This window comes from Bos javanicus, chromosome 2 (genome assembly GCF_032452875.1).
Source record: "Bos javanicus breed banteng chromosome 2, ARS-OSU_banteng_1.0, whole genome shotgun sequence".
Classification (NCBI taxonomy): domain Eukaryota; kingdom Metazoa; phylum Chordata; class Mammalia; order Artiodactyla; family Bovidae; genus Bos; species Bos javanicus.
The window spans coordinates 127627082-127654832 of NC_083869.1; the positions used below are offsets into that span (position 1 = coordinate 127627082).

Below are 27751 nucleotides of genomic sequence, written 5' to 3' on the forward strand. Positions count from 1 at the left end.
ATCCCCAACATCTTGCTCAGTTAGGTATTGAAGGAATTCGGTTCTGAGATTGTAGGACAAAGAGCTCTAGTTCCTTGGTGCTGCCAGCAGGGAACCATCCTTAGTTCCCACAGACCTCTCTGAGTCCTTGCAGATATTCCATAACATTTCAGAAGCAGCAATGAAGGGTGGAATTTTTCTCTTGCTTTGAGTCTCTCCTCTGATTAGATTGGGCTACCCTATATAATGCAGGATGTGATTTTGCATCTTCCCTCCAAAAACAGTGGCCTTTGTAAAAATCTCACCCTTGACTTGCAAAGCAGCTAATTAATACTCCTCCTTACAGAAGTGGTAAATTCATTGGATGAAAACTTATTTTAAGGCAACTGTCATGCTTATTAACAATGTGTGTGTGTGTGCATGTGTGTGTGAGACAGTCACTCAGTCGTGTCTGACTCTGTGACCCAATGAACTGTAGACCACCAGGCTTCCCTGTCCATGGAATTCTCCAGGCAAAAATACTGGAATGGATTGCCATTGCCTTCTCCAGAGGATCTTCCTGACCCAGGGATTGAACCCTGTTCTCCTGCATCACAGGCAGCTTCTTTACCACTTGAGCTACAGGGAAATCCTTATTATTAACAATTAATATGTCTAAAATGGTCATCTGAGTTAAATTCACCTATTCCAGTTCATTTTAGTTCGCTGATTCCTAAAATGTTGATGTTCACTCTTGCCATCTCCTGTTTGACCACTTCCAATTTGCCTTGATTCATGGACCTAACATTCCAGGTTCCTTTGCAGTATTAGTCTTTAGCATCAGACCTTGCTTCCATCACCAGTCACATCCACAACTGGGTGTTGTTTTTGCTTTGGCTCCATCTCTTCATTCTTTTTGGAGTTATTTCTCCACTGATCTCCAGTAGCATATTGGGTACCTACAGACCTGGGGGGTAATCTTTCAGTGTCCTATCTTTTTTGCCTTTTCATGGGGTTCTCAAGGTAAGAATACTGAAGTGGTTTGCCATTCCCTTCTCCAGTGGACCACATTCTGTCAGACATCTCCACCATGACCCGCCCGTCTTGGGTGGCCCTGCACCGCATGGCTCATAGTTTCATTGAGTTAGACAAGCTGTGTTCCATGTGATTAGACTGGTTAGCTTTCTGTGATTGTGGTTTTCAGTCTGTCTGCCCTCTGATGGAGAAGGATAAGAGGCTTATGGAAGCTTCCTGATGGGAGAGACTAAATGATGGGGAACCTGGGTCTTGTTCTGATGGGCGGGGCCATGCTTAGTAAATCTTTAATCCAATTTTCCACTGATGAGTAGAGCTGTGTTCCCTCCCTGTTATTTACCTGGGGCCAAACTATGGTGGAGGTAATGAAGATAAAGGTGACCTCCTTCAAAACATCCCATGCATGTACTGCTACACTCAGTGCCCCCAGCCCTGCAGGAGGCCACCACCAACCCACGCCTCCACGGGAGACTCCTGGATACTCACAGGGAAGTCTGGGTCAGTCTGCTGCACTCAATATGCCAACAAATTTGGAAAACTCAGCAGTGGCCACAGGACTGGAAAAGGTCAGTTTTCATTCCATACCAAAGAAATCCAATTTCAAAGAATGCTCAAACTACCGCACAATTGCACTCATCTCAGTCAGTCAGTCAGTCAGTTCAGTCACTCAGTCATGTCCGACTCTTTGCGACCCCATGAATTGCAGCACGCCGGCCTCCCTGTCCATCACCAACTCCCGGAGTTCACTCAAACTCATGTCCATTGAGTCGGTGATGCCATCCAGCCATCTCATCCTCTGTCATCCCCTTCTCCTCCTGCCCCCAATCCCTCCCAGCATCAGTCTTTTCCAATGAGTCAACTCTTTGCATGAGGTGGCCAAAGTACTGGAGTTTCAGCTTTAGCATCATTCCTTCCAAAGAATACCCAGGACTGATCTCTTTCAGAATGGACTGGTTGGATCTCCTTGCACTCATCTCACATGCTAGTAAAGTAATGCTCAAAATTCTCCAAGCCAGGCTTCAACAAAACGTGAACCAAGAACTTCAAGATGTTCAAGCTGGTTTTAGAAAAGGCAGAGGAACCAGACATCAAATGGCCAACATCTGCTGGATCATTGAAAAAGCAAGAGAGTTCCAGAAAAACATCTATTTCTGCTTTATTGACTATGCCAAAGCCTTTGACTGTGTGGATCACAATCAACTGTGGAAAATTCTGAAAGAGATGGGAATACCAGACCACCTGACCTGCCTCATGAGAAATCTGTATGCCCGTCAGGAAGCAACAGTTAGAACTGGACATGGAACAACAGACTGGTTCCAAATAGGAAAAGGAGTACATCAAGGCTGTATATTGTCACCCTGCTTATTTAACTTATATGCAGAGTACATCATGAGAAATGCTGGACTGGATGAAGCTCAAGCTGGAATCAAGATTGCTGGGAGAAATATCAATAACCTCAGATATGCAAATGACACCACCCTTATGGCAGAAAGTGAAGAAAAACTAAAGAGCCTCCTGATGAAAGTGAAAGAGGAGAGTGAAAAAGTTGGCTTAAAGCTCAACATTCAGAAAACTAAGATCATGGCATCTGGTCCCATCACTTCATGGCAAATAGAGGGGAAACACTGGAAACAGTGTCAGACTTTATTTTTGGGGGCTCCAAAATCACTGCAGATGGTGATTGCAGCCATGAAATTAAAAGATGCTTATTCCTTGGAAGGACAGCTATGACCAACCTAGATAGCATGTTAAAAAGCAGAGACATTCCTTTGCCAACAAAGGTTCATCTAGTCAAAGCTATGGTTTTTCCAGTAGTCAGTACAGATGTGAGAGTTGGACTGTAACGAAAGCTGAGAGCCAAAGAATTGATGCTTTTGAACTGTGGTGTTGGGGAAGACTCTTGAGAGTTCCTTGGACTGCAAGGAGATCCAACCAGTGCATCCTAAAGGAGATCAGTCCTGAATATTCATCGAAGGACTGATGCTGAAGCTGAAGCTCCAATACTCTGGCCACCTGATGTGAAGAACTGACTCATTGGAAAAAACCCCGATGTTGGTAAAGATTGAAGGTGGGAGGAGAAGAGGACAGAAGATTAGATGGCTGGATGGCATTACCGACTCAATGGACATGAGTTTGAATGAACTTCAGGAGTTGGTGATTGACAGGGAGGTCTGGCATGCTGCAGTCCATGGGGTCGCAGAGTCGGACACGACTGAGCGACTAAACTGATGTCTAAAATGTATCCTACTTATACATTCTTGGAAATAAAAGTCATCAGTGTTTAATCCCTAGCACCAAAATTATAACTGGAATAATCTCAGACGTCATTCTGAACCTTCAGTAAATTAAAGGTCAGCTATGGGTATCTCTGCAGTCTGTTTTTACCTTTCTTACTTTTTCTAGCCAAGACACATTTACTAAGACAATGCATATGCAATGACACGCTTTCCGTGACGTCTCAGGAGGGCGGCCCACCTTCCGGACACGGGTCAGGAGGGAGTGGCCAATAAGGGTCCCGGGAGGCACAGCCCGAGCCTGCAGCTTCCCAGAAAAGGAGACCACGCCCCAGTCAACGGCCGGGCATCAAGCCCCAGCGACTAGTGTATCCCGCACGATGCTGCCTCATTTTGCCCCACGTACAGCGGAAAACCCAAACAACCAGCGGCTCATTTTGCCCGACGTACAGCGGAAAACCCAAACAACCAGCGGCTGATATCCGGATGGCGCGAAGGCGTGCCCGCGCATGCGCATCCCAGAGGCCAATGGGCGAGGCGGAGGGTGGGGCTGGGCGGGCAGAGAGGAGACCGCCAGTTGGACGAGAAGAGCCACGCCCACCACGCAACGTCTCTGCGCACGCGCCGAGCGCCAGCTCCTGGTATTTTAGACGCGTCTGCCGTCGCCCTGTTTAAATCGTGTCGGGACGTCCGATCTGGATGGTTTCGGTAATCGTTTGGGGAAGAACAGTGACAACCTCTTCGTCCTTAGCTTCTCCAGGAAGGCGTGCGTTGGGCCTTTCTCTCATTGAGTGAGGCATCGACGGCCTGTGGTGGGTCTTCTGGTGACAGGGTGCCCCCGTCACTACCTCAAGACGTGTGTGTTCCCGGGCCTGTGTGAGCCCCGCGGGTGGGGGATGGAGGGTGCCCGGGCGGGAAGGCCGGCCGCAGGCGGCGCCACTGCCTAGAGGCCAGGAGGTTAATTTTCTCCTCGACCTGGGGCCGCCCTTGCAACTCACTTCCGGAACTTAACCTTTTTTTCTTTTCTTGTTTGTTTTTAGGAACTGAGTTTCTGGCAAGGGATACTCGTAGAAGAGTTAGCTGCCGGCCGAGATGTCCAGTTACGTGAACGACCTGTGGTCGGGTTCGCCGCCCAAGGCCTCGCCCTCGTCCTCGCGGTCGGGCTCATGCAGCCAGCCGTCGTCGGCCTCCGGGAGCCGCTCTCCGTCCCGTTCCAGCGTCTCGAGCCGGTCGTGGTCCCGGAGCCGCAGCCCGCCCGGGCGGAGGAGCCGCTCCAGGTCTCGCTCCCGAAGGCGCCACCAGAGGAGGTACCGGCGCTACTCGCGCTCTTACTCGCGGAGCCACTCGCGTTCCCGCAGCCGCCGGTACCGGGAGAGGCACTCCGGCTCCACTCGGAGGTCCTACCGGTCCCGCAGCCGCTCCCGCGGCCGCTTGTATTACCGGAGGGCCTACGCCATCGCGCGAGGCCGCCGCTACTACGGCTTCGGCCGCACCGTCTACCCCGAGGAGCGCAGAAGCTGGAGGGGGCGATCCCGGAGCAGGTCGCGGAGCCCAACCCCCTTTCGCTTGAGCGAGAAAGGTGAGTCTTTGGAGAGGCCTTCCGGGAAAGAGGAAGGACCCCAGCGGGTTAATAGTTAAGACTCCGGTACGGTTGGCACCCAGTTTTAAAATGGACCGCTTTCTTTCCCCCTAGGGCTGAACACCGTGCGTGTTAAATGGCTCGGTGGAGGGCAGTTCTGGGTGGACCAGCTCTCAAAATGCTACTGATTTGACCGAGCTTTGATTATTGGTGGCTCAGACGGTAAAGCGTCTGTCTATAATGCGGGAGACCTGGGTTCGATCCCTGGGTCGGGAAGATCCCCTGGAGAAGGAAATGGCAATCCACTCCAGTACTATTGTCTGGAAAATCCCATGGACAGAGGAGCCTGGTAGGCTACAGTCCATGGGGTCGCAAAGAGTCAGACACGACTGAGCGACTTCACTTTTCCTTTCCTTTGATTATTGAGGGAAGCTTACTTTTCTAAACAAAAGAGGTAGAATTCTCTTTCCATAAATAGAAATATATTTTATACGTGGAGATACTGTTTAAATATCTTTATGTTACTAGTGTAAGAACACTTTGATTTTGAGTTTTTTTGGAGAAATGATACCGGATAAACGAACATTTTGTGTTTCTTTTTGTAGATCGAATGGAGCTGTTAGAAATAGCCAAAGCCAATGCAGCAAAAGCATTAGGAACAGCCAACTTTGACTTGCCAGCTAGTCTCAGAAGTGTTCCTGTATCTAAAGAAAGAAACCAGGAAACAGCTGTACTGACTAATGGTGCAAAGTCTGAGGTAAGTATCTTGTTTATTTTAAAAATAAACTTAATCTCAAACTTCATCTCTAAACTTAAACTTAATATTAAAATAAATAAGCTCTTCAGAAGACTACTACCAGAAAGAGCTGATTATCCATTTTTATTTCATTTACCCTAGACTGTTTCTTGGAATGGCTAGCTAATGTAATTTAAATAACAGACCTGACAATATTAGATAGGGTCTTTCCCATGAAAGTGGGAGACTAATGACCTTTATTTTCAATTGCCATAATCCTGATTACTTCCATAATTGTAGCTGGCACTTTGATGTCTTTGTAGTTACCAAGTTTTTCTAGCTAGTTTTTTATAGAGTATCTGTAATTCTCATTTGCAGGGTTATGTTCCCACAGATTCTGTACTCAACATACAGTATAGTTTATCTGCTTTATTTCTGTCTTATAGAAATCATGAATGTGGTCTCCAGACATTGATGAAGAAGGTCTGTTGGTAATTGATACATGCGCAAAAGCATCAGAGGTTAAACTAATTTGAAGTCTATGTTGACACTTGAAAGCTTAGTTTTTTGTTGGTAGATTCCGATGCATGCTAGAATTTGGGACAGGCACCATTTGGATAAGATACTAAAGACAATTTTTAAATGAAAGTGTACTTTGTAATGGCGGGGCATCTGATACAGATGTCCCTTTCATAATATATGCAATATATTCCAGATGTTTTGAGAGATTACAGAAGAAGAGGCCTGCTTCATTTGCAGATAAGTTTATTATAATTCTCCAGAAATGTGCAGCATAAAATGCATAGCTTTAAAGGTTTACAATAATTAGGAATTGATACACTCAGTTAACATAAGAACAATGGGTTATCTCCTATCATGCAGACTCAGATGTGGGTTTGCCTAAGCATTAGTGGTGGACAAATAAGAGTTGAGTTGATTTTTCAGGTGATTAGGTACCCAACTGGATGGGCAAATGCCTTAGTTCTTTTGCAACTAGGTATATTTTGGTATGATTTTATTTTCATAGTTACTTGAATTTAGATCAGAGGGATACATACAATACTGCTTTATGGAGAAAGGTGTCTTAAATCATTGAATCAATTTTATGAGAAAAACTTAACAAAAGTACTGTTATTTTAGGATGTTGACTGGTTAGATCAAACTTGATTTATGTCTCTACAAGTAAATTTATAATACAATTGGACTGCTTTTTATACCTATAAGGGTATGACTTCTAAAATTTACTTTCTTTTACCTGTCTAGCTATCAGACACGTTAACAGAAGATGGAACAAAAAATGCCAATGAAAAGTCTTATCAGCAAAAAAGCATCACTTTTAGCTCTAACGTAAGTATATCTAAGCATTGATCACTCAAAAACTAGACTTGGAATGTATTTCTGTTGCTGCTGCAGCTGCTAAGTTGCTTCAGTTGTGTCTGACTCTGTGTGACCCCGTAGACGGCAGCCCACCAGGCTCCCCCATCCCTCGGATTCTCCAGGCAAGAAGATATGAGGGCTACTAAGTCACTAAATAGAATTTTTAATACTTTTTTTTTGTGTGGTCCTCACAAGTGGTGAGGACACAAGTGACCAATAGGTTCCTGCTCTAATATGCACATTCTCAGTTTCAGCGTCTTCCCCTTTTAACTGTTCCTTTGTCCTTTTTGATTGTTGAAATATTTTAAAATCTCAGAATATCGTGTGATTAGAATAATCAGCTAAAGGCTTAATAAAATTTCAAAACTATCTTAACATCTCCCTATTGCAGTATGCTTTGCACGTATCTGATTTCCCCTACTAGTGTCTTGGCTTAACAGTTTGATGGAATCAAGTTGCAAGTGAGGTCCATGGCTTTGCATTTGGTTGGTGTCTTTTATTTAATGTGATATTTTAAATATATAATATATGTGTTTGGGAAGCTGACTTAAGAATTTGTTTTCTTTCAGAATTCTGTAGCAAAGCCTATGCTTCAGAAATCAGCTAAAGCTATTGCTGAAGAGAATTCTTCAGGATCCCCAAAAATAGATAAGAAGAAAAGTCCGTATGGACTGTGGATACCTGTCTAAAAAAAGCCAACAGCTAAGGTTGCCTGAAATGCACTTTTTTTTTTGCAAGTTTGTGTTTCTAGCATTATTCCATTCTTGTGAACCATTTAGTGGTGGTTTTGCAATTACAAATGACAACACAAAAATATGTAAATACTTAATTTAAATAATGATTTAGATTTCTCTTACAGATGGGAGATAGCACAAATGGAGCGCAGGTTACGCACAGGTGGGATTCTTGTATATTTACACTTCTAGATGTTTTATATAATATGGATCTGTTATGTAGAAGTGAAATTTTTAAAAGCAAACAGTAATTGAACTGTTTGTGTTTTAAACATTTTGTTAATAAATTTGTTTTTATTATTTTAGTCTCTCTTGATTGTGTATATTTTACATAATGGGTTTTTATTTAATGAAGAAGAATGAGGTAGTATCTCCTTTAAAACCTTCCTGTTCCCAGATCCAAATCCATGGATTGATACCATAGGGCTCAGTGACCTCACCTGGGAGTTCGTGAGAAATGTTGAACCTCAAGTTTCTACCCCAGATCTGAATTAGAAATTGAATCACAACCGTGTTTCCCGTTGATGTAGATACTCATTAAAATCTGAAAAGTTTGGCCTTAAAGACTTAATATTAGCATAATGTCCTGAACTGAGCCTCAGGGCAGGAAACTCAGGTTGAAGTGGAGTTGCTCAGTGAGCTAGAAAACAGAGGCTTTAGTTGCATTTGTTTTTTTCTATCATGTTTTAATAAATATTCATTGATTTGAAATTCTTGAATGCTTCTTCCTATAGCTGAGAAGGAACTTAACTAAGCATGTAAAATTTTTAAAATGAGTGTTACACTCAAGATCTGGACAGTTGGTTTAAACATTAGCTACAGACTTTTGTAATTTCTCCTGTTAATATAGTAGTGGATACCAGAACTAGAAAGATTTAAGCCATTTTTAGATGGTCTCTCCAAGCATTTGACTAATTGCATAAATGTTTGAATTTAAATTTAAATTAAAATTAAATTCAATTAAATTTAAATTTAAAAAGATAGTGGAGATCCTCAAGTGGGATGTAATACTGTATTAACTAAAGCTGTGCTATCCAGTATTTACGTGCACGTCCCGTTAAGACAGCCACTAGCCCCGTGTGTGCTTTTGACTATTTTGGAAGTTGGCTAGAATGACTGAGGAACTGAATTTTTTTGGTGATACAATGTATTAGGGAGTACTAGTTACATTACATAATTACAGTAATAAAAGGTGTTTATCAGTTTCACAATCAATAGCCAGACAATAAAAGATCATTACAATTGTAAGCCATAATGGGAACATGATTAACAATACAAAATAATTACATACAGTTTGAGGGAGTCAAAGTGATGAGATAAGTGAAAGTGCATACGTGTGTTTTCATCCATCCGGCCAGTCTGGTTGGTTGATACGTTTAATCCATTTACATTTAAGGTAATTATCGATATGTATGATCCAATTACCAATTTCTTAATTGTTTTGGGTTTATTTTCTGTAGGTCTTTTTTATTTGTTTGTTTCCTGCCTAGAGAACTTCCTTTAGCATTTGTTATAAAGCTGTTTTAGTGGTTGTGAATTCTCTTTTGCTTGTCTGGAAAGCTGCTCCATCAAATCTGAATGAGAGTCTTGCCAGGTATTCTTGGTTGTAGCTTCTACCCTTTCATCACTTGATAAATATATCTTGCCATTCCTTTTTGGCTTGTAGAGTGTCTGTTGAGAAATCAGCTGATAACCTGAGGAGCTCTCTTGTATGTTATTTGTTGTTTTTCGATACTTTATTAAAAACAATAAAGTTTTTAATACTTTATCTCTGTCATTAAGTTTTGTCCATTTGATTACTATGTCGTGGTATTGGTATGCTCCTCCTCGGGTTTATCCTGCCTGGGACTGTTTGTGTTTCCTGGACTTGGTTGACTATTCCCTTTCCCTTGTTTGGGAAGTTTTCAGTTACTATATTTTTTCAGGTACTATCTCTCCTTCTGGGACCCCTATAATGCAAATGTTGGTGCATTTAATGTCCCAGAGGGTCTCTTAGGCTGTCTTCATTCTTTTTCATTCTTTTTTTCTATATTCTGTTCTGTGGCAGTGATTTCCACCATTCTGTCCTCCAGGTCATTTATCCGTTCTTCTGCCTCAGTTATTCTATTGATTCCTTCTAGCACATTATTCACTGTTTGTTCTTAAATTCTTTTTGGTCCTTGGTAAATGTTTTTTTTTTTTTTACATCTTCATTGTTTTCTCAAGATCCTGGGTCATTTTCAGTATCATTCTTTTTTTTTTTTGGAAGGTTGCCTATCCACTTTATTTAGTGGTTTTTCTTGGGTTTTATCTTGTCCCTTCCTCTGGGATATAACTGCTTTTTCATGCTGATTAACTTTGAATAATGTGGTTTTTGTTCTAGCTCTTGTGAAACTGTGGTTCTTCATGCTTCTGTCTGCCTGCTAGAGGAGGCTAAGAGGCTTGAGTAAGCTTCCTGATGAGAGGGACTGGCATGGGAAAAAATGGTCTTAGTGTGGTGGGCAGGGCCTTCTTGCACAGTAAAGCTTTAACACAGTTATTGGTTGATGGGTGGGGTTGGACTTCCTCCCTGTTAGGGCTCTTTGGATTAATGGCGACCTCCAAGAGGGCTTATGCCAAGGGGTAACTTTCTGAACTGCTGCTGCCAGTACCCCTGTTCTTGTGGTGAGCCCCTGCTGACTTACATCTCTGTAGGACACCCTCCCAACCAAGGTGGTTTTGATTTAGCTCTCCTTTTTGGTCACTGCTCCTTTTCTCTGGGTCTTGGTGCATGCAGCATTTTGTTTGTGTCCTCCAAGATTGCAGTCTGTTTCCCCAGTCCTGTGGAAATCCTGTAATCAAATCCCCTTCAAGGCCAGATTTCCTAGGGATTCCCAGTCCCTTTGTTGGATCCCCAGCCTGGAAAGTCTGAGGTGTGGTCCAGAACCTTCACAACAGTGGGAGAACTAATTCAGTATTACTGTTCTCCAGTTTGTGGGTCACCCACCTGGCAGGTATGGAGTTTATCATGATTGCATCCCTCCTACCATCTCGCTGTGGCTTATTTGTCTTTGATATGGGATATCTTTTTGGTGGGTACCACCATCCTCCTGTCAATGGTTGGTCAACAGCTAGTTGTGATTTTGATGCTCTTGCAGGAAGAGATGAGCGTATATCCTAGTCTGCCATCTTGAACTGGGAGCCTAGAACTGAATTTTAATTTATTGCAAAGTGCAGATAATAAACATTTCTGTGTAGAATATTGTATTGGATAAGAGCTGCTGTTAAATTTGACCCTATTAAAAATGTAAATGTGCAAAGACTTGGGTATATATGTTCCTGGACATCAAATTTGTTACTATCTTTTAGGTAGTCTTGGTCACATTCTCATCCTTTAAGCCAGCAGCACTTGATGTGAACAAGGAATTTCCTGGGAGAAAGTTTTTCTGGGTGAAAAAAAATGTTTCTTTTCCACTTAGTTTAACAGTGGTTATTGGGAGGGTAATTTGCTTCTAATTCATGAGAGTTTAAATAGTAGGTTCATTTTTATTCTAAGGAGACCTGAGAATATCAATAGACTGGCCTAGTTACATCAAAGTACAAGAAAACAGGATTGGTTTTAGGGTTTGTAATTTTTTAAAAATGTGGATAACATGAACATCCAGTTAGTATAATTTGTTGGTATATCCTTAGCAAGGTTACAGAACTCCCCAAGGTATTCTTTGTAAGGGAAACTTTTGCAATGAACTGATGACAAAATGCTGATACTTTTCACCTTCACTTAGCTGGTGACAGAAAGGCACCTGCTTTGATAATGTGATTTATGTTCAAATACAGCCTTTAATAGCTAAGTATACAAGTCATGTAACCTCTTTAACCAATCCTCCTATATAACAGACTAGCCAAATCTGTTACTATGGACGTGTGCCACTTCTGAGTTTCCTTCTGAAGTGATCTTGCCTTTCAGCCTTGTTCAGTCGCTTAGTCTTGTCCGACTTTTGTGACCCCGTGGGCTGCAGCATGCCAGGCTTCCCTGTCCTTCAGCATCTCCCAGAACTTGCTCAAACTCATGTTCATTGAGTCATCCAACCATCTGGTCCTCTGTTGTCCCCTTCTACCTTCAATCTTTCCCAGCAGCAGGGTCTTTTCCAGTGAGTCAGTTCTTCACATTAGGTGGCCAGTATTGGAGCTTCAGCTTCAGCATCAGTGCTTCCAATGAATATTCAGAATTGATTTCCTGTAGGATTGACTGGTTTGATCTTGCAGTCCAAGAGACTCTGAAGTGTCCTCTCCAACACCACAGTTCAAAAGCATCAATTCTTCAGTGCTGAGCCTTTATGGTCCAGCTCTCACATCCATACATGACTATTGGAAAAACCATAGCTTTGACTAGACAGACCTTTGTTGGCAAAGTAATGTCTCTGCTTTTTAGTATGCTGTCTAGGTTGGTCACAACTTTTCAAGGAGCAAGTGTCTTTTAATTTCATGGCTGCAGTCACCATCTGCAGTGATTTTGGAGCCCAAGAAAATAAAGTCAGCCACTGTTTCCATTGTTTCCCCACTTGTTTGCCATGAAGTGATGGGACTAGATGCCATGATCTTGTGCTGTGCTTAGTTGCTTCAGTCATGTCTTACTCTTTGTGACCTATGGACTGTAGCCCACTAGGCCCCTCTGTCCATGGGATTATTCAGGCAAGAATACTGGAGTGGGTTGCCATGCCCTTCTCCAGGGGATCTTCCCAACCCATGATCTTAGGTTTTTGAATGTTGAGTTTTAAGCCAGCTTTTTCACTCTTTCACCTTCACCAAGAGGCTCTTTAGTTCCTCTTTGCTGCCTAAGGATGGTGTCATTTGCATATCTGAGGTTACTGATATTTCTCCTGGAAATCTTGATTCCAACTTGTGCTTCATCCACCCTGGCATTTCACATGATGTACTATGCATATAAGTTAAACAGGGCAACAATATACAGCCTTGATGTAGTACTTTGCCAATTTTCAATCAGTCCGTTGTTCCATGTTCAATTCTAACTGTTGATTCGTGACCTGCATACTGATTTCTCAGCAGGCAGGTAAGGTGGGAGTACCAGGGAATGGTATTGCCATCTCTTTAAGAATTTTCCACAGCTTGCTGTGATCCACACAGTCAAAGTCTTTGGCGTAGCCAATGAAACATAAATAGATCTTTGACTGGAATTCTTTTGCTGCTTCTATGATCCATTGGATGTTGGCCATTTGATCTCTGGTTCCTCTGCCTTTTCTAAATCCAGCTTGAACATCTCCAAGTTCACAGTTCACGTACTGATGAAGCCTAGCATGGAGAAAGATTCTAAGCGTTACTTTGCTAGCATATGAAATGAGTGCAATTGTGTGGTAGTTTGAACAATCTTTGGCATTGCTTTTCTTTTGGTTTGGAATGAAAACTGACCTTTTCCAGTCCTGTGGCCACCGCTGAGTTTTCCAAATTTGCCGGCATATTGAGTACAGCACTTTTAACAGCATCATCTTTTAGGATCTGAAATAGCTGGAATTCCATCAGCTCCACTAGTTTTGTTCGTAGTGATGCTTCTTAAGGCCCACTTGCTTCACATTCCAGGATGTCTGGCTCTAGGTGAATGATCACACCATTGTGGTTATCTGGGTCATGAAGATCTTTTTTATATAGTTTTGTGTATTCTATGTATTGTTCACTTAGGAAGGCTTTCTTATCTCTCCTTGCTATTCTTTGGAACTCTGCATTCAGATGGATATATCTTTCCTTTTCTCCTTTGCCTTTAGGTTCTCTCTCTCTCCTCCACTATTTTTAAGGCCTCTTCAGACAACCATTTTGCCTTTTTACATTTCTTGGTGATGGTTTTGATCACCACCACCTGTACAATGTTATGAACCTCTGTCCCTAGTTCTTCAGGCACTCTATCAGATCTAATTTGTTAAATCTATTTGTCACTTCCACTATATAATCTAAGATTTGATTTAGGTCATACCTGAATGGTCTAGTGGTTTTTCCTACTTTCTTCAATTTAAGTCTGAATTTTGCAATAAAGAGTTCATGATCTGAGCTAAAGTCAGCTTTTGCAATAAAGAATTCATGATCTGAGCTAAAGTCAGCTCCTGGTCTTGTTTTTGCTGATTGTACAGAGCCTCTCCGTGTTTGACTGCAAAGAATATAATCAATCTGATTTCAGTATTGATCATCCGGTGGTATTCATGTGTACTTGTGTTGTTGGAGTAGTGTGTTTGCTATGACCAGTGTGTTCTCTTGGCAAAAACCCTGTTAGCCTTTGCCCTGCTTCATTTTGTACTCCAAGGCCAAACTTGCCTGTTAACTCCAGGTATCTCTTGACTTCCTACTTTTGCCTTCTAGTTCCCTATGATGAAAAGGACATCTTTTTTTGGTGTTAGTTCTAAAGGTCTTGTAGAAATTCTACTTCTTGTAGAAGGTCTTGTAGGTCTTCATAGAACTGTTGAGCTTCTTCGGCATTAGTGGTTGGGCCATAGACTTGGGTTACTGTGATATTGAATGGTTTGCTTTGGAAACGAACAAAGATCATTCTGTCGTTTTTGAGGTTGTACCCAAGTACTGCATTTTGGTCTCTTGTTGACTTTGAGGGCTACTCCATTTCTTTTAAGGGATTCTTGCCCACAGTAGTAGACACAGTGATCATCTGAATTAAATTTGCCCATTTCAGTCCATTTTAGTTCACGGATTGCTAAAATGTCAATATTCACTCTTGCCATTTCCTGTTTGACCGCTTCCAATTTACCTTGATTCATGGACTTAACATTCCAGGTTCCTATGCAATATTGTTCTTTACAGCATCAGACTTGACTTCTACCACCAGACCCACCCACAACTGGGTATTGTTTTTGCTTTGGCTCAGCCTCCTCATTCCTCCTGGAACTATTTCTCTGCTTTTCTCCAATAGCATATTGGGCACTTATGGACCTGGGGAGTTCATCTTTCAGTGTGATATCTTTTTGCCTTTTCATACTGTTCATAGGGTTCTCAAGGCAAGAATACTGAAGTGGTTTGCCATTCCCTTCTCCAGTGGACCACATTTTGTCAGAACTCTCCACCATGACCCAAATATCTTGGCTTATTTTCTTTTTACTACCAAGTATGCTGAAAAGAGGGCTTTCCTGGTGGCTCAGATGATAAAGAATCTGCCTGTAATTCAGGAGACCTGGGTTGGATCCCTGGGTAGGGAAGATCCCCTGAAGAAGGATATGGCTAGCCACTCTAGTATTCTTGCCTGGAGAATTCTGTGGGCAAAAAAGCCTGGTGGGCTACAGTCCATGGGGTCACAAAGAGTTAGACACTACTGAGCGACTAATACTCCTAACTCCTAATGCTGAAAAGAATATACTTGCTCCATTTTTTCATAATCATCCCATGAAGTCCTGTCAGTCTTTAACTTGACCTTGTTTGGGTGTGGCCATGACTACCATGTTCAGTCTCTTCTAAGCTTTATAACAAAAGATAACTGCGTATTCCCAGACTGTCTTTATGTAAGTGGGATGCAGTTGCCTAGGTGTGATAAACCATGTCATGAACTGTGAACAAATAGCAAGCGGGTGCTGACAGTGAGAAATTGTACCAAGAGACTAGATTCAGTGCTGTCCAGTATAAAGGAGAGCCTCAATGAAAAAGATTAAAGAGGTCCATTCATTTTTTATCCCAGTATATTTAAAAATATTTCAACATTTAATGTAAAAAGAGGTGATTTCCTACCTTGTTTTGGTAAGGTGGTGTGATTCAGTGTGTATTTTACACTCAAAGCACACCTCAGTTTGCCCTAGCCACATTTCAACTGGTAGCTAGTCACGTATGGTAGATGGTTACCGTGCTTATGAAAAGCACAGCCCTAGATGTTAGGTTCAGGTCTGTGATACTATTGTTTAGTCACTAAGTCACGTCCAACTCTTTTATGACCCCATGGACTATATGTAGCCCACCAGGCTCCATTGTCCATGGGATTTCCCAGGCAAGAATACTGGAGTAGGTTGCCATTTCCTTCTCCAGGGGATCTTCCCAACCCAGAGATGGAACCCATGTCACCTGCATTGGCAGGTGGGTTCTTGACCTCTGAGCCACCAGGAAAGCCCTCAGGTCTGTAATACTTTGCTTTTTTTTTTTTTCCCTAGAGAAGTCTAGCTTACTGAACTAACTACAGCATGCTGTCCTTTGGTTTTCTTTGCTGAAACATCAAGTTTACCTAGTGAAATAAAACTTGTTCTTATGAGGGCTCACTTTTCACTATTTCCTTATGGAGTCCTTTCTCAAATTTTTCTGTCATTCAGGCAGATTGCTATACATTTGTCTTTGACCTCTTCTATTGTCTGCAGTGGCTCTCTGTCCTTTGCTCACTGTTGGATTCTATCCTTGGCCTACTCCTTTAACCTCTGTTGCCAGTTTTCTCCATTCTGCCTTTAACTATCATCCACTAACAGGATTAGCAATTTTCTGAATTCCAGTTTGCAATGCTTGCCTCAGTGCTTCAAAATGAACCTTTCCTATACTGAGCTTATTACAGTATTGCCTGTTTGAATTAGTGACTTTAATCATGCACCCAGTCACCTTCAAAGATCATACTGACATCTGATTTTTGGTTGGCTCTTAGGAGTGCTTTTCTCCTCTGTAGAAATCCTTTTTGTCTTTTAAACCCAGGTCAGTATCATGTCTATGAAACCTATTAATTTTTCCCTCACTTCCTTTTCCCTTAGTTGAAATGTATTAAATGTTTCTTTGAAAATACTGGAGAACAAAAAACTCATTTCATTACTATTGATAAGATTGGGCTGCATGGGTGTGCATTTGTGTCAAATTAAGTTAAAAAATTACTCTAAGTAAAATTACCACTTCTGTTCCCATTCTCCAGAGGCAATCACTGTAAATAGTATGATATACATCCTAGATTTTTTTTTATGCCTGGACAAACCCCTCTTTATATAGATAAGAGCATCTCTTCATTGTAGGTCTATCTCATTCTTTAATTGTATGAATGTACCATAGTGTTACAATTTCCCTATTCACAGTACATTGAATATACCTTTATTAATAGCACTTATATAGCCATCTATATGTCCATCATTAGCTAAATCATATTTTCCTACTCGTTTATCTGTAAGCATTGCCCAATTTACTGATCTCAATCCTAGTTAATGTTTTTATTCACATGACATGGAATAAATAATCTTCACTTTCATGGGACACACAGTCTTCTGTCTTGTGTTTCCCGTGTGTGTATGTATAATTACTACTAAAATCAAATATCCTAAAACCAATTGGAATAAGGTTAGAATTCCAGTTAGCCTTAAAAAAATGGATTGTATTATATATATTGTAATAATTCTTTGACCAAGTATTTTAACTTACATTCTTCCAAGGAATATTTGCATTTTGAAGGATGGCATATTTACAAAATGCCATTGGAGAATCAGTCTCTTACCGTCCATACTTGCCCCATACATGTACCTGGGCCATGGAGTAGAATATGAGAGAGGCAAGAACTTGTTAACTGACTGCTCTGGGCGGATGAGGGGATGGGGAAAGTTAAGGTGAATTTCCAGTAGGAATTTCTATTGCCTTTCTTTCACTACCTACCATAGCTTACAAGAAGAATTAGTGCCAATTTAGCATCTGAAGTTCCCAAGTTGAACCCTGCTGCTGCTGCTAAGTCGCTTCAGTCGTGTCCGACTCTGTGCGGCCCCATGGACTGCAGCCTACCAGGCTCCTCCGTCCATGGGATTTTCCAGGCAAGAGTACTGGAGTGGGGTGCCATTGCCTTCTCCGAGTTGAACTCTAGGTCAAGTCAAACATGAGAAATTTCAAGTCATCATGATGATGATGACTTGGGTTTGTATCTAAGAATTTTAAGCCTAGCAGAGTACACACATTAAGTACACACCTAAAACACAAATCCAAGACAAGATTTTTCTGAAACAAGTTAATAAATATGTAAGTATGAAAATACAGTCATTTGTAGGACACATCTTTACAAGTTATAAAAGGGTGTCCTGATTAACTGGTACAATTTGGCAGTCAAAACAGTTCCTGAAGGAGATTAAACAGCTGTTCCCTCTTTCTAAGTTAATTTCAGCTGTAGATTTCTCATAGAATCTTTCTGCCTTCTTGTTGAATTTAGCATTCCTTTCATTAATGTATAATGACATCTCCAGCTATATTTGTTTCATTTTTTAATTCTGTAGAAACCTATGCTAATGCTCAGTCACTTCAGTCGTGTCTGGCTCTGTGCGACCCCATAGATGGCAGCTCACCAGGGTCCCCCGTCCCTGGGATTCTCCAGGCAAGAACACTGGAGTGGGTTGCCATTTCCTTCTCCAATGCAGGAAAGTGAAAAGTGAAAGTGAAGTCGCTCAGTTGTGTCCGACTTTTAGCGACCCCATGGCCTGCACGCCTACCAGGCTCCTCTGTCCATGGGATTATCAAGGCGAAATCCAAAGCTGCTTGCTTTTTTGTTCTGAGTTAAGACTGAAAGCAATATATTTAGAAAAGTACCCTGCAAGGATATATGTCCAATGAGCATTGTTCTTGCAGTTTACTTTTTAAAGTTAACAGTACTATCAGATGTGAGAGAGGAGAGTAAAAAGTTGGCTAAAACCTCAACATTCAGAAAACTAAGATTATGGCATCTGGTCCCATCACTTTGCGGTAAATAGATGGGGAAACAGTGAAAACACTGGCAGACTTTATTTTTTGGGGCTCCAAAATCACTGCAGATGGTGACTGCAGCCATGAAATTAAAAGATGCTTACTCCTTGGAAGGAAATTTATGACCAACCTAGATAGCATATTAAAAAGCAGAGATGTTACTTTGCCAGCAAAGATCCGTTAGTCAAGGCTATGGTTTTTAGTAGTAGTCATGTATGGATGTGAGAGTTGGACTATAAGGAAAGCTGAGTGCCAAAGAATTGATGCTTTTGAACTGTGGTGTTGGAGAAGACTCTTGAGAGTCCCTTGGACTGCAAGGAGATCCAACCAGTTCATCCTAAAGGTGATCAGTCCTGAGTGTTCATTGGAAGGACTGATTTTGAAGCTGAAACTCCAATACTTTGGCCACCTGATGCGAAGAGCTGACTCATTGGGAAAGACCCTGATGCTGGGAAAGACTGAAGGCAAGAGAAGAAGGGGATGACAGAGGATGAGATGGTTGGATGGCATCATCGACTCAATGGACATGAGTTTGGTAAGCTCCAGGTGTTGGTGATGGACAGGGAGGCCTGGCATGCTACAGTCCATGGGGGTCACAAAGAATCGGATATGACTGAGCGACTGAGCTAAACTGATGGTATAAAGAACAATATTGCATAGGAACCTGCAATTTTAGGTCCATGAATCACGGTAAATTGGAAGTGGTCAAACAGGAGATGGCAAGAGTGAACACTGACATTTTAGGAATCAGTGAACTAAAATGCACTGGAATGGCAAATTTAATTCAGGTGACTATTGTATCTGCTATTGTGGGCAAGAATCCCTTAGAAGAAATGGAGTAGACCTCATAGTCAGCAAGAGTCTGAAATGCAGTACTTGAGTGCAATCTCAAAAATGACAGAATGATTTCTGTTTGTTTCCTAAACTAACCATTCAGTATCACAGTAATCCAAGTCTATGCCCCAATCAGTAATGCCAAAGAAGCTGAAGTTGAACGATTCTATGAGGACCAAAAGACCTTCTAGAACTAACACCAAGAAAAGATGTCCTTTTCATCATCAGGGTTTCTCTGAGTTCAGTTGATAATTCTCCTGCAATGCAGGAGACTTGGATTTGATTCTTGGGTCATGAAGATCCACTGGAGAAGGGATAGGCTACCCACTCCAGTATTCTTGGGCTTCCCTGTGACTCAGCTCGTAAAGAATCTCCCTGCAAAGAGGTAGACCTGGGTTCGACCCCTGGGTTGGGAAGATCCCTTGGAGAAATGAAAGGCTACCCACCCCAGTATTCTGGCCTAGAGAATTCCATGGGTGCCATAGTCCATTGGGTTGCAAAGAGTCAGTCACGAATGAGGGACTTTCAACTTCACTTCAGCCCTTCCCACTTCAGGGAGCCAGGAAGTGTACCTGTTACTTGTCTTCACTTACCCCTTACGCAGCAAGATTTCCAATAATGCTTTGGTTGAATTCATCTGGCCTCTTACCACTTGCTATTGATTAAAAGAGTCCAAGAGCCCTGCCTGGTCCGTTACACTACCAGCCATATAGTAATTCATGTTTCTTCACAGGCTCACCAATAGTGTGTCATTGAACTTTAAGATTTTTGTCATATTTCCATCTCTAAAATAAAAACAATCCACTGAGATTCTGATTAAATAACATTTACACTTTTTGGAGATACTTCTTTGTGATAATACATTTTTCTTTTGTCTTCCAACCAGAAAATCCTTAATCACTTATTGAGATTTAAGTTTTTTAACTTAAAACTATTTTGTAGTTTTCCTCATGTTACTGTTTAAATCTTATACAGTATCTCTCTTTTAGCGGACTACTTTTTCATTTCCACATCTAATTAATGGTTGAAGAAAAAAAAATATTTTCATGCATTTCTCTTGTACCCAGCACCTTTGTTGTTGTTGTGGCTAAGTCGTGTCCCCCTCTTTGCAAACCCATGGACTGCTGCACGCTAGGCTTCCCTGACCTCTTGTATCCAGCACCTTAGTGAAAGTGAAGTCGCTCAGTCGTGTCCGACTCTTCGCGACCCCATGGACTGCAGCCTACCAGGCTCCTCCGTCCATGGGATTTTCCAGGCAAGAGTAATGGAGTGCCATTTCCTTCTCCAGAACTTTAATCCAGCACTTTACTGAATTATATTAACTTTTTGGCACTATTATTAATTCTGGCGCAGTTTCCCCGTTGAGCATGTTGGAACGAACAGGATGGATGCGCCCTGCTCTCCTGCATCCCATCGATTTTCAACATCGTTGGGGGGAAACGAAAAATTAAACAGACTTGAAAAATCTCTTACATACATTGAAGAGAATGAAAATGGTACCATACGACAGTACTAAGGGTCTACGCGAGACAAGGTAGTCAGGGGAAGACCTGCCTTGGAGGAAGTGACACAGTCTAAGCGCTGAAGGGAAAACACTTTCCGCTTAAGGGTGAGGTACACAGTTGAGGTAACTTTCCACAAGACTCCTCTAGCTTGGCTATGCTCCGCCACACGCCGGCTACCGAAACACTCCTGCCCCGCCGCGCCCCGCCCCGCCGCGCCGCGCCCCCGCCCCGCCCGGCCGCGCCCCTGCCCCCGCCCCTGCCTCCGCCCCGCCCCTGCCCCGCCCCTTCCCCGCCCCGCCGCGCCCCTGCCCCCGCCCCTGCCCCGGCTGCGCCCCCTCCTCTACGGCCTTTTGCAGCTGCGCAATACTCTGCCCAATTGAAAATGTCTCACTGCCTAAAGGGGCAGGGATTGGCCCTAAATTCCTGAGGCTGACGGAAGAGGCGGGGTTTATGGTAGGCTATTATTATGTATTGACGCGACAGTCCAAAGGTCGGCGGAAGTGTTGGGTGTTGTTTCCGGAAGTGGGAAAGGAAAGCTTGAGATGGCGGCTGCGACTCTTACCGAGAAGGTACGTGTGGCTGGTTCTATCTAGGGTTCTTAGTTGGGGAGGGTTCTGAGGGCAGCAGGGGCGAGAAGTGGAGGAAGTGCTTGTGTGCCGGGTCAGGAAGGCGCAAATAATGTGGGGCCAGGATCGGCGATGAGCGCCTGGCCCAGCCCGCGGGGACTCACTTGGGCTGACCGGGAGAAGCCTAACCGGCCCTTACTCGGCCTCTCCTCCTCCGTATAGGTGCCGGTGGGTGGAGCAGAGGAGCAGCAGCCTCCCGCAGGAGCCGAGGAGCTGGCCTCCCAGAAGCGCGAACAGAGACTGCGCAAATTCCGGGAGCTGCACCTGAAGCGGGTGAGTTGTCCTGGAGGCCACCTGACACTTGTCACCTGGCCAGGCCCGTGCACATTTGTGGAGGGAAGAGTGTCTGTGCGTGTGACAGATCAGCAGAGCTGGATGAAAGTTCTGTCCCAGTGGTTCTCAACCTGGCAGCACATTGGAGTCACTTTTGGAAACGGACACACTTTCTCCAAACCTTTTTTCGAGTTTGGGGGGTCTCTCACTAACAGCCTCTCTGCAGTATGACCCCAGTAAGCTCTTCCAAACAGAGGGAACACATGCAAAGGAAAGGAATTCATATCAGGGATGAGTCCAGCAAACAGCTGGCTGCAGTTGGAGCCAAGAAACAAAAAAGCAGCTCTTGACTGTTTCAACTCAAAGGGTCCTGACTGATAGCTCGGCCATGGTTTCACAAAATCCTCACCCAGACTCAGACTACCACAGTGTGACAAATGCACAGCGATACAAACCACAGAAATGACCCCACAGCACCGTCTTCTGCTAAGACCAGTGGTAAATATAGCACTAGCCTCACTCCCTTACTCCTGCCTCCTGTATAAAAACTTAAGTATGTTCATAAAAACAATCAGAGTATGCCCTGACTTTCTGATCCTGCCTAAGCCAGAGCTTCCTGCAGTCACCCGATATAGACTCAAATTCTGTAAGTAGGTGTTAACCTTTTCACTAAAATGTCTCCAGTTCCCCGTGGTTTGCTGTTTCCTTCTGTGTAGCACATTCAGCTTTGACCACACGTGTGTTCTTGGTGTCTGGATGGCAGGAATGACAGGTTGAGAGAAGTCTGTTTCTTTACCCAGAAAAATTTGATACAGAATCAAACACACTTACCTATTTACTTGGAGGGACTGTGTAAAGAACATGGGGTTGGATATTAAGAGACACATCTTCCTGGACTAACTGCCTCCAGCCTGTGACCCAACAAACATCTAACGTAGTGTCCCTGAGATAGTATACTTGTTTTGGTTTATGCAGTTAAATTTATTTTAAAACAGACTCTTCATACAGTAATTTAAATGGGGAGTGCCTTTCACTTGCCATAAGGTAAACTGCTAAAATATCTAAAGAGCAGAGTACTTGGGAAAGGTTAGAGATACTATGATAGGTATTAAAGCGCAAGCCTCAAATTGAGGCTTCTTCCTTGAATTAGGATTAAAAGGGAATTGAAAGTAGAATATTTTTTTTTCATAATGTGAGACATTAACCTCCAGGCATCTGGAATAGCACACCAGTACAGCTCAACACATTTCTTGACTGTATACAAATGTAAGACCTTGCTTAAAATCCTTTGATGGTTCTCTTGCTTTTAGGATAAATGGAGTCCCTTGTTAATGTGCCTACTTGGCCTTGTTTAAAGTGGTGAAAATTTGTTTGGATTTATTTTTATGTTTCAGCCAACAACCTTTTTGTGTTTATGGTTTTAGAATGAAGCTCGTAAATTAAATCACCAGGAAGTTGTTGAAGAAGATAAAAGACTTAAGTTACCTGCAAATTGGGAAGCCAAAAAGGCTCGTTTGGAATGGGAACTACAGGAAGAAGAAAAGAAAAAGGTTAGGAACTGCTCTGCTGTCCTCATAAGTGGTCTGTTCTATTGTATTGAGATAGTAAAAAAAAGCTCTTTATCAGCTGCAACACTTTGGGCAAGTAATTTAATCTCCCTGTGATTGTGTTTTCTCATCTGTAAAATGGGATCTGTAATAATTACTTGAGTTAATTATGAATTAAATGAGTCAGTGCATTTGGAACATTTAAGAGAGGGTCTGACACTGGATAAATGTTGAATAATTATTATTTTGTAGATTGATGTACTCACTTCTTATATAGTAGCAGATAAGCAAATTTCTCCTTCACATAGTAATGGTTATTTTAAATGTATTGCTTTATATTCACTTAAAATAGTTCAAATAATTGCTTGTATCATAAGGGCAAGCATTAGCTTTTTTCCCTTTCATTTAGGAATGTGCAGCGAGAGGGGAAGACTATGAGAAAGTGAAGTTGCTAGAAATCAGTGCAGAAGATGCAGAAAGATGGGAGAGAAAAAAGAGGAGGAAAAACCCCGACCTGGGATTTTCGGGTAAGACTGAACTTTATTGTATAGGCCTCTGAGATAAGCATGCCTTCAGTGTTTCTGGTTTTAAGAAAGGATATGCCTCTTCATGGAATATTCTGTAATAGACTTATACTCCTAAGAAAAATACAAATACATCATATATGGCAGAAGTGAAAAAGGCTCTAGTTGAATCAGCTGGATTCCTTTATTCAGTGCTAAAATTAAAGCCTGTTGGTCAGGATCTTCAGGATACAGGCTATGCTAATAATTTTGATTTTTCTCTGAATAGTAATGATCAAATAAGGTAATATATCGTTTCCAATTCTCATTTTACTTTTAGATTATGCTGCTGCCCAGCTTCGCCAGTATCATCGGCTGACCAAACAGATCAAACCAGACATGGAAACATATGAGAGACTGAGAGAAAAGCAGTAAGTTGACAGGATTAATGCAAGTCCTGTTTTCATCCTGAAGTGGTATTGATGTATTAAAACTTGTGTGTTTACATAAACATATATACATAAATACACACTGTAGTGCTTAGGTATGGATTAGCAATAGCTGGGTTTTTTTGTTGTTGTTGCTGTTTCTTGGCTGTGCTGGGTCTTTGTTGCATGTGGGCTTTCTCTAGTTACAGCAAGTGGGAGTTACTGTCCATTGAAGCTACTCTCCGTTGAGGTGTGTGGGCTTCTCGCTGCGGTGGCTTCTCCTGTGGATCGCAGGCTCTTGGTGCACCGGCTTCGTTAACTGCAGCACTCAAGCACAGCAGTTGCCCCACATGGGCCCTGGAGCATGCGGGCCTCAGCAGTTACGGGGCATGGGGTTAGTTGCTCTGTGGCATGTGGCATCTCCCTGGACCAGGGATCAAACCTGTGTCCCCTGCACTGGCAGGTAGATTTTTAACCACTGGGCCACCAGAGAAATGCTCAACAACTGTATAAGGATAGTTTCAGGTCTTGATGACACTGTTTACTGCTCGTCCACAGCAGTTAAGCTAACCACATGATTATCTTGCTAGCTGGGCATTCTGCAACTGGGTGTTGAGAGATTATCGTAGTTACTCATATTTTGCGACATAGAATGCTTTAGTGCCAGGATAGGTGAACTGCTGTAAAGGACCAGAGAGTGAATATTTTAGGCTTATAGGCTATCTGGGCTCTGTCACAGCTACTCCACTCTGCCCTTGTCATGTGAAAGCAGCCATAGAGTAGTCCTAGACAGATGGGTGGACTGTGTCCCAGTAAAACTGTTTCTATAAACAAGAGGCTGGAATTTGCTGGCCTGCTGTAGTGGAAAGAGAACCTGAAGCTGGAAGCAAGTCCTTTAACCTCTGACCCTTGGCTCTTTCATCTGTAGAATGAAGGTGTTGAACTAGGTGATTTCTTAACTTTCATCCTTTACAATTCTGTATCCTCTTTTCTCTTGTTTTTTTAAAAAAGATGAGATAGGATCCCACAGTACAGACATTTAGGTATTTTATCTCTCTTCATGAATGGTAGTTTAGCCTGAAAATGTGGAGCACTTGCAGTGTTACTCCAAGACCATGTTGCTGTCTTTTCAGTGGAGAAGAGTTTTTCCCAACGTCCAACAGTCTTCTTCATGGGACACATGTGCCTTCCACAGAGGAAATCGACAGGATGGTCCTAGACCTGGAAAAACAGTGAGTACTCCATACAGCAGCCATCTCATTAAATGTTTCGTGAAAAAATGGACATAACGTGCTTGGAATGAATTAATATAGATGTTCTACTCGCTCATGTCTGACCTTGCATCTCTAGTGGTATTGGGGACAGAGAGCAAGTATGAATTGAATCCATTTGATTTGGAATGAAGATGTAAAATATTGATGGAATTGAGTTATTATAATTGAAAATTATAAATAAAATTATTCTCTTTAAAGAAATTATTCTTAATTCTACTTTAACAACCATGGCACTCTTTGATTTAAAGAAGTATAAATGTTCTAGTAAACTTATTATTTGTGTTTCTTAATACTGATAGGGTTGTTTTTCCTGATACTGATCAGGCAGAGCAAAATGAATTTAATTTATAGGAGCTCATACACTTCAGTATTAAGATTAGTGTCTAGTACATACTATATACTCTGTTCATATTAGCTGTGGTTATTAATATAATTATATTTATTATAATTATTAATTAATAATATAATTACTGTTACAATCATTTCCTTTACTTCATGTATCCAGTTCCTGGCAGTGCATCATTGTTCTTTTAGAAGCATTCTGCAGATTTGTTTGTATTTACTGAATTTCATGGTTCATACCCAGGGATATGCTGTTAATTGGCAGTTTCAACTTCATCTTGATGAAAACTGGGCTTCCCCCTCCCCAAAGTGTGCTAGTTTAAGTGTACTGATTTTTTTTTTTGTCATGTTTTATTAATACCAAAAAGGAAAGCAGTTGTGAAATTTATTTTCTTCTCCCAGAATTGAAAAACGAGACAAATACAGCCGCAGACGTCCTTATAATGATGATGCAGATATTGACTACATTAATGAAAGAAATGCTAAATTCAACAAGAAGGCAGAAAGATTCTATGGGAAATATACAGCTGAAATTAAGCAGAATTTGGAAAGAGGAACAGCCGTCTAATCCCATCAGGAACTGTTTAGAAGCTTGAGAATAGAGTGAAAATTTCTGCTAGCAAATTGAAGTTCTCTTCAGAGTTACACTGTAAACTAGAGCTCCGTTTGTGCCCTCCCACCCAGCATTTAAAAATAAATGTTTTTTCTTAAATGTATACTTCATGTATATTTCCACATTTTTTGTGCTTGGATATAAGATATATTTCTTGTAATGTACTTGTTTTGTAAAAATCTACTTTGTATAAATTCTATTATTTTTCTATGTATTTTAAGTGTGTATGATGAATCTTTGAAGCATTTTGGGTTTAAGGAATGCTGGTAGCGTATGTAAGTGTAGTCCTTGTTACTTTGAGTATTTCGATGAATTTGATGAAATCTAGAACTGGACTTGGGAACCATGCGGGGTTGTGGACTCCATAGCTAAGGATGGTGATGAGGAGACGACAGTGGCTGCTGGAGGGCAGGAGCAGCTGTCTCCATAGAGGGCTGCTTAGGACCAAGTTCAGGAAGTGGAATTGTCCTCCTGTAAACAGTGGCCAGATGTAGTTCCCTTTTGGAAAGGAGCTATCTTGTGGATGAGAGTCCCTACTAAGCATTGTATCATTTAAAACACGTATCTGGGGACTTCCCTGGTGGTCCAGTGGTTAAGAGTCCGCCTTCCTGGGTTTAATCCCTGCTTGGGGAACTAAGATCCCACATTCTGAGTCACTTCAGTCATGTCTGACTCTTTGAGACCCTATGGACTGTAGCCTGTGAGTGTCCTACGTCCGTGGGATTTTCCAGGTGAAAACACTGGAGTGGGTTGCCCTTTCCTTTTCCAAGATCCCACAAGCCCATGCCCTGCAACTGGAGAAACCCATATGCCTCAGCAAAGACTCAGCACAGCCAATAAATAAAATGAGTATTTGTATTTATACATTTATATTTACGTAAATATACACACACGTGCTTCCATTGCAAACGTGGTCAGAATAGTACAATGAGTCCTACAATAATTCAGTGCCTGTCTTTAATAATTACCAACTTATGCCAATCTTTGTTTCATCTTCATTTCTATTCACTTTCTATAACTCTCATGTTATTTTGAAGCAAATACTAAATGTGTAATTTCATCTATAAATATTTCACTATCTGAAAGATTAAAAAAAGACTACAATGCTATTATCACAATAATAGTCCTATTTTAATAAAACTAAAGAGTAAAAGATCGGTACAATTTTTTCTGTGTGTTGATAAAAATGCTAAGTACCTAATTAGAACATTCCAAATTAAGAAAAACCTGAAACTCAAGAAAATTTCACAAGAACTTCAGCTTTAGTATTTATAATTAATAACCACTGATGCTTATTCCCTTTTAAAATTTATGTAGTACTTTCTATTTCTGCTCTTATTTTATCTTCTAGCGTTTAATCTCTGTGCAGTTAGGTCTGACCACAGCCTGGATGCTACCTCTGAAAATAAATATATGTATTTTTCTTAATATGTATATTTTTTATTGAAGTATAGTTGACTTACAATGTTTCAGATGCACAGCAAGATGATTGAGTTATACACATTTTTTGGAGATTATTTTCCA

At 41.8% G+C, this 27751-nt stretch overlaps 2 protein-coding genes across 2 annotated transcripts; both read left to right on the forward strand.

Annotated features, from left to right (window-relative positions):
- Positions 1-3852: 3852 nt before the first annotated feature.
- RSRP1 (arginine and serine rich protein 1) lies at positions 3853-7953 on the forward strand. The gene is made up of 5 exons (XM_061393098.1): positions 3853-4039; positions 4268-4806; positions 5412-5563; positions 6806-6889; positions 7489-7953. The coding sequence occupies exons 2-5, from the start codon at positions 4320-4322 to the stop codon at positions 7606-7608; spliced, it is 843 nt and encodes a 280-aa protein (XP_061249082.1). The 5' UTR covers positions 3853-4039; positions 4268-4319; the 3' UTR covers positions 7609-7953.
- A 13100-nt stretch (positions 7954-21053) lies between these two features.
- Positions 21054-26330, forward strand: SYF2 (SYF2 pre-mRNA splicing factor). Its single transcript, XM_061393100.1, has 7 exons — positions 21054-21190; positions 21410-21520; positions 22945-23070; positions 23477-23594; positions 23911-24001; positions 25132-25230; positions 26017-26330. Exons 1-7 carry the CDS (start codon positions 21164-21166, stop codon positions 26180-26182), a joined length of 738 nt encoding a protein of 245 aa, XP_061249084.1. The 5' UTR covers positions 21054-21163; the 3' UTR covers positions 26183-26330.
- The last annotated feature ends 1421 nt before the right edge of the window (positions 26331-27751 follow it).